A 15719-nucleotide genomic window follows, 5' to 3' on the forward strand; every position below is an offset into this window, starting at 1 on the left:
ACTCGATCTCAAGCGCTTTTCGACAGCCTGGAGCATGTGTAAAAACAAGAGGAGTTGGCTAAAAAGAGAGTGGAAAAAGACGGAGAGGACCAATATACGCTTTTAGCGCTTGCTAAAAAGCTTAAAATGAAGAGAAAATAAAGTATTCTACCTCGTGAAACTGTATATTGTTGTATATACTGTAAACAGACATCCACTTTATATAATAAAATACATTCATAACCCATATATAGTAAACAGTGTGGGACTTCACTATCACTGTATGAGGTAAGAATCAACAGCTTTTTATATCACATTTACACAACACTTTATGAATACAAGTAATGAACAAATCTTAAATATGGCAGGGAATGTGTTTCCTTTTTTAGTTTTGATTTTGAGCAGCAAATTTGAAGTTATATATTGGTGCTCACCAGGAATGCACAAGCAAAATTGCACAAATTTTCACTTGGAAGAATAGTGGCAATCTTGGGATTTTTTTCTGTTCAAGTTTCAAATAGTGTGTAAATTCAATACACTTCATCTTCAGCATGTTTAGTGTCACTTTGGTAAGTAACCACGCCCCGTCCAGGCCACGCCCCTTTCCGCTTTTTTTCATCACTCGCCATTGCCATCACTGGTGCTTACATCTGAGATCAAATTTGCGACAGTGAAAAACCCCCTGTTGTGAAAATTTTCTTGCTGCAAACATGATTTCGTTGTAGAGGAGTTTCACTGTATTACTATTATTTTATTTTGGGAGGGAGTCATTGATGCTTCAAACATATTTCCTGTGTTTGTCAGTTGTATTAAAAACTACAAATATAATCTGTTGACTTTTAGAAGTTTAGAGCCTTTGTTAGCTGCTTGTGACAACTAGTAAGGACATTTAGTGGGACAGCAGGAAACCGCGTTAAAGGAACCAGGGCAGTTGTTCTGCTGGCCCACCAGTTCGAGGAATTAGGATCACAAGTCGGACAGTTGGGTAACTGGGAGACGCCCCCCTCGAACCGAGCTGCCATGATTGGGACGCCGTCTCCCCCAACATTTGTTCGGGAACCATATTTGCCACAACCATCTCACTATGGTGGAGAGATCGGCCGATGTAGGCAAAATATTCACCAGTACTCTTTGATTTTTGATCAGTAACCGTTAACATATGTTCATGACAATTCCAAATGGCGTTTATCAGGAGCCTTTTGACTGGTGAAGCTGCTTCTTGGGCGCTAGCAGTAAGCAATGTTAAACCTGAGCTCTGGTCTTCCTACCTCGACTTCATCACCGAGTTACGTCGGGTATTTCACCATCCGGTCCAGAGAAAGGAGGCCTGAGGTCGGTTATTGGAGTGTGTTCAGGGTAAGCAATCGATTGCTACTTACGCCATATCCTTCAGCATTTTTTTGCTGCAGAGAGCATATTTATGTAATATTTTTTGGCGTGGACTTAGCTCCGTGTTGAAAGACGAATTGGTTGTACGGGAGGAACCAATGAATTTAGAGGAACTCATTGCCATGACAATCACATAAGGGGGAGACGCTGAGAGCGTGGTTTTGAACTGTCCAGGACCTTCCAGTCCAACTGAAATGTACCGCTACCACTCGCTTCGATGACCAGCCACGACCAGAAACCAGAGACTCTTGAGCCACCTCCTGAGGAACCTATGCAGCTAGGTGGTAGCCGACTTCATCTTGAGAAGAGGCAATCCTGGACCGGATCCGGCTTCTGCTGCGGCTTGCAGGGTCATCATGTCGTACGAGACCATCTGGATCTGACAGTAAGTCGACTTTCCTGGGGCTTCACGAGTCGGCCAACCCTGGATCAACTCTTAGACTTAATTTGACTCATGAGTCTGGTACACTGTCTTCTGTTCTTGGTTCCTCCAACTCGTGCAACGTCAAACGACTTGCGCTAGCTGGAGAAGTGTCAGTGTACAGAAGGAAATTAAGGATTAAGGCTCTGGTTGATACTGGGGTTGATGAATGTTTCATCGATCCCGATGTTGTCGAAACGTTAGGTTGTTCCACGAAGGAACTATCCCAAATCAATAGTCATTGATCTTGATGGACATCTCTTGGCAGTGGTTAAATTGTTTATGTCTCAGCTTCAATTATGTCTCTCCTGGAATCACGTTGAATCGCGGAGGTTTTTCGTTCTGCCATCTCGCGCTGCTCCGATTATTTTAGGATTACCATGGCTTAAATGCATAACCCCGATATTAATTGGAACCTTCCCTCCATCGTGAATTGGAGTTTGTTTTGCCACGCCCACTGTTTAAGATCAGCCAAGCATGAAAATAATCAATCCGCTGTCATTCCCTCTGAAAAAATCTGTTTCGATCAAGTATCTGCTGAATACCACAATTTAGGAAAGGATTTTACTAAATAGCTTGGCGTCCTTACCTGCCAGCCGCATTGTTCCTATGATTGTGCAATTGAACTCCTTCCTCATGCTCATCTTTACCAGGTGTCGCAACCTAAACAAGAGGCGTTAAAGAAATACATTTCAACCGCCTTAGTGGTGGGACTCATTTGGCCATCCTTTTCCTCTGTGGGAGCTGGAGGGTTTTTCATTGAAAAGAAAGACATTAAGGCCATATGTTCATTTTCGGGGACTAAGCGAAATCACTATGAAAAATGTCTTCTTCCTCTGTTGGATTCGGCATTCGCAGCCTTACAGACAGCAACTCTTTTCTAAACTTGACCTACGCAATGCGTATCATTTAGTCAGCATTTGGGAGGAGGCTGTGTGGAAGACGGCCTTCAACACTCATCTTGGCCGTTTCAAATATCTACTTATGCCATTTGGTCTGACCAATGCCCCCGCCATGTTCCAATGTGTTAATAACGCCATTCTTAGGGATATGCTAAATGTTTTCTGCTTTGTGTATTTGGACGACATTTTGATATTTTTGAAGAATATTCAAAAATTCAAGCCATCTGGATCGCAGGTGACCCCAGCCTCTTAGATCTGCTGCTTTCGGGGAGGAGACTGCGATGTTTCTGTGCTAGAGCCAGCAGGCTCAAGAACAATTTGTTCCACCAGGCGGTCAGGAGACTCCACTCCCTCCCTGTTCTGCCTGTACTTCCCCCACCCCCACTCCTGCCTCCTGACACAGACAGTGACCCTCCTTCAGCACCTGACATCCGATTATTGCACTTTAACAATTCACTCCCGAAGCTTTTAAATTAGCACTTAAACAATTCACTACCTTAGCTTTAACCTACAATAATCACAAGTGCCCTTTGTTGTCTGTTGTTTGCTATTTATTGTTTTCTGTGTGGGTTTCAATGCACTGCATGTTTGCACTGTGGTTGACAGAGGAAAGTAATTTCATCTGTGCTGTATGTTGCAGATATAGCAAATTTGACAATAAGACTTGATTTGACTTGACACTCAAAGAACATCGACTACATGTCCGACAAGTTCTTCAAAGGCTCCTAGAGAACATACTTTACGTAAAAGCCGAAAAATGTGAGTTTCACTCAGAGTCTGTCCAGTTTTTAGTATTTATTATCGAAATGGAATATCTTTTAAAGTGTCTTTTAACCAAACTAACTGTGTTTAAATAGATTCAAATAATGTGTGGTAGGGTGCAAGTATTTTTATTAAATTCTTTTTATGTGAATATAAAAAAAAAGTCTGATTTAAAACCTCTCTCATCTCTCATAGGAGATATGTAAATTGGTCATCAAGAGGGGAAAAAAATAAGTGGTGCTCAAGAGATATTTGGAATCCAAATATTATTCGTACTGCTTATTCTATAGCACCACGAGCGTTTGAAGCCTATCTCAGGAAGGCTCAGAGTTGAACTCACAACTTCCAAGCTGTGAAGCCAATCTGCACACTACACGCCCAATGTGCCACAACAATTTGGGACTGTAAATAGTATTTAGAAAACACTTTTACTACAGCTTCTCGGGAAAACCCATACACAGGTACGTATTTTGTATTGATTTGAAACTTCATGACTTGGCTGTAGCTATTCTAAAGTACACCACTAGATGGCAATAAAGTAAAGAACTCGATCGCATTGAGGACCCCTTTGACACTTAATCCATCAAATACGGTTACAAACAAACAAACACAAATCTAATAAAATTTTAATCTAATTTATAGTCACACAATATGAATATTGAACTTCTCTTTAATTAAGACTTTTCTCTCTCAGCGAAATTGCACTGGTTTAGCTCAGTGGTTACTTCCTCCTCACCTCCAGTTTGATATATTTACCACTATATCTTGGCACTCAATCCTTAACAGGATCAAACCACGGGCGCCATCCAGTGTTTTATCAACATCTTTCACTGTCATTGTGACACTAAAAAATCACTATTTTGATACGTCCCCGTTTTTTCAAAGTTAATAATTGAGGAGTGAACTCCCACCACCCACCACCATGCACAGAACAAGCGCCCTCTAGAGTTGACAGAACATAACCTGACTCTGCTGCTTGGAGTAGGAAGAAAAAACGAATTTGTTGTCAGACACCATTTATTATTAGATAACTAGGACCTAGTTACACTCAATAAATGAGACACAGTCAGAACATACGCGTGACTCACCAGCGACTTCTATGGGTTATAATACAACGTATCGAGTTTCACAAGAATGCACCAGCGTCACGCAATCATTTTCCAAACAATACAGTGACACGTTAAGACGATTACATAATGAATAAAGGATGTAGTTTTGCATTTTTATTGTACATACAGGATTGACCATTCTTACGGTTTGGATATATTTTCCGTTCAGATTACTGTTTTGATGTCGTATTTTCCATGACTTTAAAGTGATTGATTTATAATTTCCAAAATACTTGTGTAAGCTTATGTTAAATTATTATTATCATTTTATGTTTGAGCATTATATTCTTTCATGTTAAGGTTACCTAAATTATATTCTGTTTAATAATTGCCTAAACATTTTTATGTTCTAGCGTCTGATTGGCTGAAGGAAAGCAGGAAGTGTTGGAGTTGCCGGCAGAGGTGTTCTGGTTCGTAAAGCGGTACAGACGTTGGGCAGTAAAGCTGTGTTCAAACAAAGTCCGTCTCTCCTTTTTCCCATTCTTAACGTGGAGCCATCCATTCGAAAACTACGAACCCCTCAATTTACACTTGATACAATTAAAAGTATTTGCTTATAATTGATATGCGTCACCTGCTTTGGTGCATTAAAAGTATTTGTTTATAATTGATATGCGTCACCTTTGGCGCATGTTTGTGTCTTAGTTATAAGGCATATAGTTCCGACTTGTTTGGGCATTTTTCTTTCAGGTTGGTCTCCAGCAAGTGAAATGCATGTTCAACTGGATTCAGGTCAGCTGATTGACTTGGCCATTGCAGAACATTCCACTTCTTTGCGTTTAAAAACTCTTTAGTTGCTTTCGCACTATGCTTTGGGTCGATTGTCCATCTGCGTTGTGAAGCGTCGTCCAATGAATTTTGAAGCATTTGACTGAATATTGCCCAAAAAACTTCTGAATTCACAACTGCAGTCGGTTTGTCCCTGACAAAACACAAAAAAGGGTGTATGAGGAGAATTCTGAGTTGTTTGAGTTCCTTAGTTGTTTGACCTGGGAACAAAGGATGGAGTCAAAAATTGAGGAAGCAAATGCAAGACTGAAGTGACATTTTTTATTGTGCAACACCCATATCACATATTGCATGGTTTTCCAATATCGTACAACCTGACTTTAAAATAAGTAATTATAATGGATGGCATCCGTGAGAATGATTTCAGTGGCCGGGCCAACTGCCCTCTTTTTTGGAAATCAAAATATGGTCAGCCTACAATCGTCCAATTACTCTTGGTCACTTAAAAAGGTGGAGGCACATCCAAATTGTGTCATTATTTCCTAACACCGTTGATCCGATTTGAATGTGAATTGGTCATTCCAAAATTGGAGAACATTTCAAGAGTCCTGCATATGATCAGTTGTTGACTCAGTTACAGGTCCCGGCTACACATTGAGCAGGAGCCGAGAGTTGCTGTGTCCTGCTTCAAACCTCGCTTCGAAAAGCTGTGTATTGCAAAACGTGCTCATTGTAGCCATTAATCCAGACATCATCTTTGATTTAATAAAAAATAAAAAAAAAAAAAATAAAAAAAAAAGCACAGATTCTTCTATTTTTGTTTTTCTGGTTAAAGTTTTTTTTTTTTAAATATTGTGCTCCTGAGATAATATTGGTGATTAGTTTGAATGCATTATTAGTTATTGATTTTATGTAATTTTATTTTTCAGTATCGTAAGGTTTGACATGGTCAGTCAAAAAATATTTGTTAAATTAAGGATTTAATGTTATTTTTGAATTTCAAATGCACTTTAAATCGTTTCTGTTCCAGTTACTAAAGCTATTCTTTGTTGTAAGTTGGTCCATAAAGTTGGTCCATATTTCTTTTTTTTTATTCTCTTAAACGTTAATAAGGATACAGTGCTATGCAAAGGTGTACTTATAACAATTTCATAGACAAATGATACTATTTATAGTCGTGCTGCGAGATGTTTTCCTCTTCCTTGGGGGGTGCATGACAGAAAATAATTGAGAACCACTGCTTTAACCGAAGGAGGGGAAAAAAAACAGGAGAAAAAAAAGTCGGCTCCGATTAGGAGCGGCTCCCTATTAAGAGCCGGCTCCCGTCGTTCTCTTCAAAGAGCCGGCTCTAAGAGCCGGTTCGTTCGCGAACGACACATCACTAGTACAGACGTTTGGAAGTAAAGCTGTGTTCAAACGAAGTCCATCTCTCGTTTTGCCCATTCTTAACGTGGAGCCATCCATTCGAAAACTACGAACCCCTCAATTTACACTTGATACAATTAAAAGTATTTGCATATAATTGATATGCGTCAACTGCTTTGGCGCATTAAAAATATTTTATAACTGATATGCGTCTCCTACTTTGGCGCATTTCCGTGTCATAGTTATAAGACATAAGGAAGTCAGGCGTTACGACGCCGGTTTGGCTCAGTGGTTACTTCGTACAATCAAAACGTCTCTGAACTCCCCACGGAGTTCGAACCACGGGTGCTGTCCTGCGTTTTGCCGCTTTTTCTTTCAGTTATTTTATAAATTTCACTTTGACGAAAGATGGATTTGACTCGAACAAGAGGGACGGGGGGCTGGTGACCCACGCACGCAATTTGCGTGTTTTAGTTGAACCGATTTCCACTGACAGAACAAAACATTTCAATGCATTTTATGATTTAAAAGTTTCGTTGAAGGCACTACGGTTTTTTTTCTATGCAAGCCATATCAACAGATTGGTGGAATTTAGGATCCTAGATCAACATGATAACTGACTCAATAACTAAGTCCTTTGGTTGTACTCTTGTCCCTCATGCGTAAAGTGTCGTTCATGCACATTATTTTTTCATCTCAATTACGAATAATGTTATTCTTTCAAAAATAGATATGACCAGTGGTAATAAAGGCTAATTCCCACGGAAGGAAGGGTTGACGGTTGTGTTCGGGACGGGTGCTGGACTGGTTTAATTCCTGTTTTCTCCTGCGAATCATGTCAGTCTTTTGCGATACACCTGCGTTTGCTCGCTCCACATGCACCTGGCACATTACAGTCGGGGTGGGGCAATTAATAATAATTTGAAAAATACAATTGCAATGGAAATCATTTCGAGTAATAACGTACAATGCCACAACTACGGAAGAGGATTAGGGCCAATGAAGAAAAAAAAAAAACAAGGTTGGCAAAATTATCACTTTAATCTCAGAATTCTGACTTTAAAGTGAGAATTCTGACTTTATTCTCAGAAGTAGTTTTGTCTTTTCGGTTAACATTTTTATGTATATATCATTCTTACATCGGAAATTTTCCGTTGATATCGGCAATTATTTTGAGTATAATAATAATACATTTTATTTATAAGCGCCTTTCAAAATACCCAAGGACACTTTACAATCAAAAGAGCAATAAAACCACAGATAAAATTATAAATAATAAAAGCGATGAGTTTAAACTGTATCTGCAATTTTAAATAGGTGGGTTTTAAGATGAGTTTTGAATATAGGAAGAGAGTCAATATTTCGGATGTCGGGTGGGAGTGAGTTCCAGAGTTTGGGGGCAGAGCGGCTGAAAGCTCTGCACCCCATCGTGCTGAGACGGGCAGAGGGTACACAGAGGTGGAGGGAGGCTGAGGACCTAAGGGAGCGAGACGGAACAGAAATTTGAAGAAGGTCCGACAGATAGGGTGGGGGGGGGGGGGGGGGGGGGGGGGGCAAGATTATGGTAGTTTACTTAAGAGTGGTTTACTGTCTTCAAAAAAAAAAAAAAATTGATAAATCGTCTCGATACGTCACCTGCACTGGCACATGTTGATGTCAATAGATAACATATACGGAAGTGGAACGACATCACGCTGGTGTGCTCAGTGGTTACTTCGTGCAACGCAAACGCCTCTGAACTCCCGACGGAGTTCGAACCGCAGGCGCTGTCCAGTGTTTTGCAACTACAGTATTCCGTTCAGTTATTTTACACATTTCACTTTGACGAAGACTGCATTTGACGAACTATTAGAGGGCTGTTCTGAGGGCGAGTTTAACTCACGCAGAACACTTCCGTATTTTTGATCAATTGTTTTCTGCTGACAGGGCAAAAACGTTTTAATACATTTGGTAGTTGAATAGTTCCGTTGTCAGCAACACTCTCTCTGATGTGAATATAAACATATTGGTGGGATTTGGGTAATTCAGTCAAAGTTGTATGACTGGGTAATTCAATCAAATTTGTATGACTCCACAGCGAAGTCCCTTGGCTGTACAGTATTCCTCTCGCGCATGCGTAACGTGTCGTCCACATCCAAGGTCGCCCACCACCTCATTGTCGAATTCAGTGTTCAAAATAGCATGCTGCTCCAGGGCACAGAGGTTTGCCCACCTGGTTTATTTTTTAAAAAAATTTAAGTAATGACATCGTCACACAACCATGTACTTTTCAAGAATACATTTTATTACATTAAAGATTCTGTTTTCCCCCTAATTGTACAATGGAATGTTACGATTCCCCTTCAGAAATGTAGTTTAAAAAGGCTTGATTTACTAATTTCTAAATCCAACACATCCACACAACCGTTAATTGAAATATGGGGAGTCCAAGTGGAAAAACAAACCAAGAAAGACATTCTCATTCTGAATAATCTTAAATCAGATATTCAAAAAAGGAAAAAAAAATATGAACACAGGTGTGGGTGCAAAGTTTTTGTCTTTGGGATGTGGAGGGCCCAATTTCAAAATGCTCTGTACTTTATTTGCATTTTTGGGGTGTGGGGTGATGAGTGGTGGGGGTGGTGCTGCATTTCAAGCTGTTGTGTGTGGCCCACATCGAATGTACATTTCACTACTATTCAACTGCCACAACTGAAACAGAGTCAAATTTTGTGTGAAGAGGGGCTGTAAGGGTCTTATAAAAATACCAAAGTTGCAATAATCAAATATATTCACTGGTGGGTAGGGCTCTGCTCTTCCATTTCAAACTTCAATGCCATGTGGTGGAAAACGTCGACAAATTATACAGCAAAAACTAACAGATATATCACTGTTAGAAATAAAAAGGACACATTGCAATAAGATGAATGAAAACAACTGCAGATTGGACATAATATATTTTGAGCATTTGGCTTTGGAGCCAAGGTCCAATCTGTAACCTTTCTAGTCAAATGTCCTCCCAAGGAAAAAAAAAGTGAGCTATCAGAGAGAACAACAATAGTTTGATTGCTTATCATACCAAAGAACTAGAACTCTGCAGTTCAGGACCTTAACATCTGAAAAAGAAAGCAAGAACCCCAATCAGCCATTTCAAATTATTGCAATGCAACACGCAGAGGGATGAAGGGTGGTTGTGGAGGATGCGTGAAAGTACTTGGGCCAATTCAAGTGAAGGGTGATTCCACTGCCTCGTGTTGTCATGTTCCCCCAAGTGCTCATCGCAGGGTTGTACTGACAAGACTGAGCGTGATGTGACCAGTGGCCTGCCCCGCAATCATCCTCGGCCTCCGTTCAGGTCAACGACAGTGTCGCTGTAGTTAGGAAATCTCAATTTTGAACGCTACAGATGATCCTCTCGCTCTTCCATACATAAATACACCACTGCAGCTCTGCCCAGAACTTGGAGCACTATTTGCCAGAGGGATGATGGAATCCTGTTGATGTACACAGTCTGTGTAGTAGTATACAGGGTGGGCAGGAAAGGAATTGTCAATCGGTCTGGTGGAGCAGATTTGGACTATTTTTCATGGGCCGTTTTTTTTTTCTTTTTGTTTTTTTTGCCCCCCACTTTTCTTAGAATATTCTTACAGGATTTCATATTTGTCGACAACAAAGGAGGTCTCTGACGAGAATCTAACGGCGCCGTCTCCATCTACGTGCGTCACTTTGGCAACCTGATGCAGAGGAAAAACAAAAGGCATTCATCATTGGCATGTTTTAGACCATGTGTGTCAATCCCAAGACCCGGGGGCCAGATCCGGCCCACCACGTCATTTTATGTGGCCCGCAAAAGCAAATCAACTTCCATGATCCTTGCTAAAATCGGTACCGAAATGTACAATTGTCATGTGTAATAAATCGCGTTGAGAATTTGAAATCAGTTTGCAAACCTGATTATACTCACTTAAAATAATTATTGAAGAAATTATTATAGTGGACCTGACTGATTTCAAAACTAGTAACCCATCCACTTTTTTGTGTACAAGTAATAATACGATAAGACAATGAAACATTTAATTGGTTTCACTGTCATAACGGCCCTACGAGGGAAGACGTAACTCCTAAGTGGCCCGCGACAATAAATGAGTTTGACAACCGTGGTGTAGCATGACAGCAAAGCATTCATTATAATCAAATTAGCAATCAACTGCGAGACTTTACTCTATCAATTTAGAATTGGGTAAATAAAATATTTTTTTTCCTGGACTCTTTAAATTGTTATTTGCATGCGAGTTTGTTGATGGGTCACCAGCATTGTCGTGCTTTTTCGTTCCCTCTCCTGTCAGTCAACTTTGTTAATGTCGATGGTGTCAGTAGGTAAAAAAAGAACTAAGTTTTGGATGGATATTTTGTTATCTCTCTTCAAAAATGCTTTTTTTTTTTTTTTTTTTTACTGAACCAAGTGATATAATGTTATCGTATCATTATAGGGACATCTGCCAAACGTACATCTTTACTTATATAGATTGCGATATGAATTTGTCCATATGGCAAAATTTGTTTTCTGCATTTCAATACAGTGGGAGTTTGTATTTGAATTATTGTATGATACAAATGTCCAAGTTCATCCTACCTGGATGTCGCAGTAGTTGCGTTTGGATACAAAGGACACATTAACGGGGAAGAAGTCATTGGGCTGTCCACTAATGCTGAACTCCAGGCTGCCAGTCTTGTTGTTGGCATCAATGACGGGTAGGCACCACTCCAGGACGTTTCGCCGGCTGTCGTGTTTGTACTCTCCGTCCAGATCTCCGATCACAGGAGCACCGACGCCAGACCTGCACGGGAAAAGATTCAAGTAACACGCTTTGTGATGACACATACCAAATTATTTTTAGGAAAGATATGGTCAGATCTTATTTTTAATACTGCCAGTTACATCACTGTGTGTTGCCCCCAAAGTAAGATTTTATCTACTTACGGCACTGGTATGGTAATGACCACGTCATTGAGTTCCAGGCTCTCCTCCTGCAGCTCATATTCAATGTTGACGTCACAGCCGTTGCCACTCTCCGAAGGCCAGCAGTTTACTTAGTGAAAAATGAGCCATTGTGGATGAAAAGGACAACTGAGAGTGAATAATAGCAAGAGTCCGACACTAGCCTGCAGCTAGCCGGCCCCCCGACGAAAAAAAAAACCCCAAACCGAGAAGCACATAAATATACATCTTTATTTATATTGCTGAAGTTGACACAACATAAAACAGAATAGGGTAAAATGATTTTTCCTGACTAAAACGTTCACCATTGTAGTTGACTAACACTAAACAAATATAATTGTTTTCTTGGATTAAAATAAAGACCAAAAATGACTGATTTACAGCGGACTAAAACTTGACTAAACAAAAACGGGATGACATGTGTGGCTCTTTAGTGTGAAAACAATGTGATAAAATGCTAAACATTTGAACTTACTGGTTAAAGGTATGAGTGACTCGTCGGTGGTCTGTAGTCTCCATTTCAGCACGCCAACGTCGTTGTTGAGAGGAAAGGACTTCTCGGTGTTCTTCAGGCCAATCACTGCGTCTGATGTGAACAACTTCTTATCCACATTGGGATGTGTCTAAGGAGCACATGATGGGACATGACTGTTGCTGGCTGCTCAATATCTCATTGAATGCCAAAACATAAAAATACAGAAAGTATCAGTCAGTAGTATCCAGGCCGTGGGAATTTCAGTATGGTAAATCACCACTAGATGGCAGGAGTGGCTTTGAGCAGAGCTTGAGCCACACATGGTTGTGAGTGTGTGCATGTTGTACAGTACTCGATCTCGCGTGGCGAGGTGGCATGCAAAAGCTGTGTGTTGATGAGAACATGGATTAAGTTCAACTTTTGTGAGAAGTTTATGGAAAACTTCATGCATTGTTCATGCATCAGTGCAGTGTTTTTCTTGCAATAAACTGTTATTTTGCAAAGTACCCTTTTTTGTGTTATTTAGTAGAAAAGCATTGTTTAGATCAGGTGTCAAACTCAAGGCCCGGGGGCCAGATCTGGACCGCCACATCACTATTTGCGGCCAGCGGCGGCAGCTGAAACATGTCAACCTCCATGATCCTTTCTAAAACGTCTAACAACATTTTTAATTCTCACACGTAATAAATAAGAGATATACAGTCAAACCTCGGTTTTCGAACGTCTCAGTTTTCGACCAATTCGGTTTTCAACCAAAAATTGAGTTTTTTATGCCTCGGATGACGAACAAATTTTGGTTCTCGAATGAACTGAGCGCACTTGAATGCACCATTTGACTCCTCTCGCCTTCCTTACACGAGGAAGTGACGCTTCCTCGTGTTGCTTTCCATTGTGAGCAGACGTGTTCAGTAAACATTTTTATTTTAAAAAGAGCGTGGTTTCGGTTTTCGAACAATTTCGGTTTTCGAACAGCCTTCTGGAATGGATTATGGACCCTCTAAGTGATTTGACTGTATTCTATGCATTTTCTTGTTACCAAAGCCCTCATATGATAGTAATTTAAACAATAGTTGAATCAACAGTTTTTCCTTACTTCTTTATATGGTTTCAGTCATAACGGCCCTCTAAGTGAAATGGTGACTAAAAATAATTGCATCAAAGTGCAAGTTCTGCTTGAAATGCATCCTTTCACAAAAAAGTTATTTTTCTCATAAACTTAGCAATGTTCAACTGCTGATTACTAAAGAATGATAAAAGGTAGAAACATACTTTTTTTCCCTGATGAAAGGAGGGGGTTAGAGCTCATATAGCGACAGAACTCAATTTTCTGTTGGCCTTCCTAAATTAGTCAAACGGTCAAAAATGCCTGCCATTGAATTGAATCTAAGGCATTACGGTATAGTACGGATGTTTTATAATTTTGCAATTCAAAAACATAAAAAAAAAAAAAGAAAATCAAGTGTTAGATATGTCAAAAACCTAATACAGTTTCGACTAGTAAGTACAAATCAACTTTGAATCCAGTTTAGCATGAGTTCTTCCTCTATGACAACGAATGGTTTCAAGTGTGTGCCTGGATTTTGCAAAACAACCTACTTGCAGTTGTAATCCTTTGCTGTCATTGTTGATGAGAACTAGGCGGATGCGTCCGTTCTTGTCGTCTGTGACTCGGAGCGTCACCATGCCCAGCACCTCCATGTTCTGCAGCCCGCCGTCACGACCGCAAGTGAGCGAGATCTTCTCTTCAACACGAAGATGTACACTGGTAGAGGGCAAGCCAAATCAGAGAAGTGTTGTGTTGGGACCGTGACATGGAGACGGCAAATACATTTTGGAACTAAAAGCAACAGTTGCTGTGTAAACATGAATGACAAGCTACTTTTTTATGTCTTTCTGCAATAAGCCATTGTTCAGAAATAGCACCGATATCTAAAGTGGCCTAAAGTAAACAAACTAAACTTGACTTGGGATTGATTCTCTGTGGTCATACCTACACTGAGTCTTAAACCAAAGCAGAATAGACCAAGTAAACAAACTAAGCTTGACTTGGGATTGATTCTCTGTGGTCTTACCTACACTGAGTCTTAAACCAAAGCAGAATAGACCAGAGGAATTGGAAGTGTATGCGCAGATTTAGTGAGGTTATCACCCATTTGGAGGCAGTCTTCAAAATGCCTTCACTCAAAGGTCAGGCAATTGCTGAAACCGAGTTCACTTTATACGTCTTAAATCCTGTGGTGTAATAAGGACCCTAAAAGCCTGCTCATCTTCAAAAAGCACTCACTGGAATTTTGTTTAAAAGAATATGTGTTTGTTTTCCTTGCTTGTTTGTTTAAATCGACCAAGATGAGTCCCAACCTCTCGACATTCACTGGTGGTGGAAGAGCTTTAGAAACATCTGAGCCTCTCTTCCCAGAGGAAGGCATGATAGTTTCGCCCTCTGACTTCAACTTGTCAACAAAGTTGTCCACCTCTTTCCCCTTCGCCCCCAGCTTCAGGGCCTTACTTGGTCCACTTGGTCTGGAAAGGGGGGGAGAGAAACGGTTTGCCAAACAAACAAGCCTGACGACTTAAAAGACCAGCGGCGGAACAAAAAAGAGAAGAACAGCGACTGCAAGTGTGGATTTCTGATTTTGTGTACCTGACTGGAGTTGGTGTGATCTTGGGCTTTTCAGGCTCTACGATGGATTCTGTGATGATCGATCCTGAGGAGATGCTGGTCATGCCACCACTGCCAAAGCCACCAAAAGCGGGTCCCTTCTTGCCAGAACGCTCGGCATCCCTTCTCGCCTGCTGCAGCTCCTTGGCCTTTCTTCTCATCTCAGCCTTGGCTTCTCTTTCCTGAGTCTGCGAGTTGATGAAATGTCAGTATAAAGATTGGGAAATTGCAGTCAGAAACACTTTTATTCGCAGACGCAGGAATTTGACTTGGCAGAACAGCTCTTGCAAACTTTACACAATTACAAAGCAGTCAATGAGTGCGCATTGGCTGCAACAAATATAAATGCACTTGTTATTGAAAATGTCTGTTCATAATTAAATATACAGTAAGTGGTAAGGGTTTAAGAGACAGAAGAGCGGGGGGGGATCTCTCTCTCTCTCTCTCTCTCAGACTATAAGCAGCTAAACAGGCGCTTAGGGGGTAAGTCATAAATGTAATGGCAACTCAAAGTTTCTGAAAAAAATACGAATCAATGTACAATAGCAATATAGTGATCCTCGCTAATTTCACGGTTCGATTATAGCGGCCTCGTGCATCAAGTTTTTTTTTCTTTTCCAAAATACTGTATTCAGAAAAAAATGCGAATGACTCAGAGTTTTATACATGGCTGGAGCTTGATTGGTTCCCAGCGCGACGTCGACCAATGACAGCACGAGTGGATCTATCCCATGATGCATAGCCATGTTGATTGGCTGTGCATCTTCGCAGCCCCGCCCAGCAATCTCCCTTGTGTCTTATCACGCGGGTTACTCTTTGATCAATGTGTCATCACGTGGTTGCCTAGATCGTGTTGTGTTTAATACGGGTTGTAGTGTGTGCATGTGCTCGTGGCTGGGGGAGGGGAGAGAGAGAGAGAGAGAGAGAGAGAGAGAGAGAGAGAGAGAGAGA

At 40.7% G+C, this 15719-nt stretch overlaps 1 protein-coding gene across 1 annotated transcript in view; it reads right to left on the reverse strand.

The window, feature by feature from the left end:
* Positions 1-8919: 8919 nt before the first annotated feature.
* Positions 8920-15719, reverse strand: part of arcn1b (archain 1b) — a 19951-nt gene continuing 13151 nt past the window's right edge. Inside the window, exons 7-10 of the mRNA XM_019861438.1 lie at positions 12110-12257; positions 11617-11725; positions 11269-11473; positions 8920-10369 (exon numbers count right to left, since the gene is read on the reverse strand). Coding sequence (XP_019716997.1) covers positions 10280-10369; positions 11269-11473; positions 11617-11725; positions 12110-12257 — 552 coding nt within the window. The 3' untranslated portion in view covers positions 8920-10279. The remainder of the gene's footprint in view (positions 10370-11268; positions 11474-11616; positions 11726-12109; positions 12258-15719) is intronic.

This window comes from Hippocampus comes, unplaced genomic scaffold (assembly GCF_001891065.2).
Source record: "Hippocampus comes isolate QL1 unplaced genomic scaffold, H_comes_QL1_v1.1 scaffold122, whole genome shotgun sequence".
Taxonomy (NCBI): domain Eukaryota; kingdom Metazoa; phylum Chordata; class Actinopteri; order Syngnathiformes; family Syngnathidae; genus Hippocampus; species Hippocampus comes.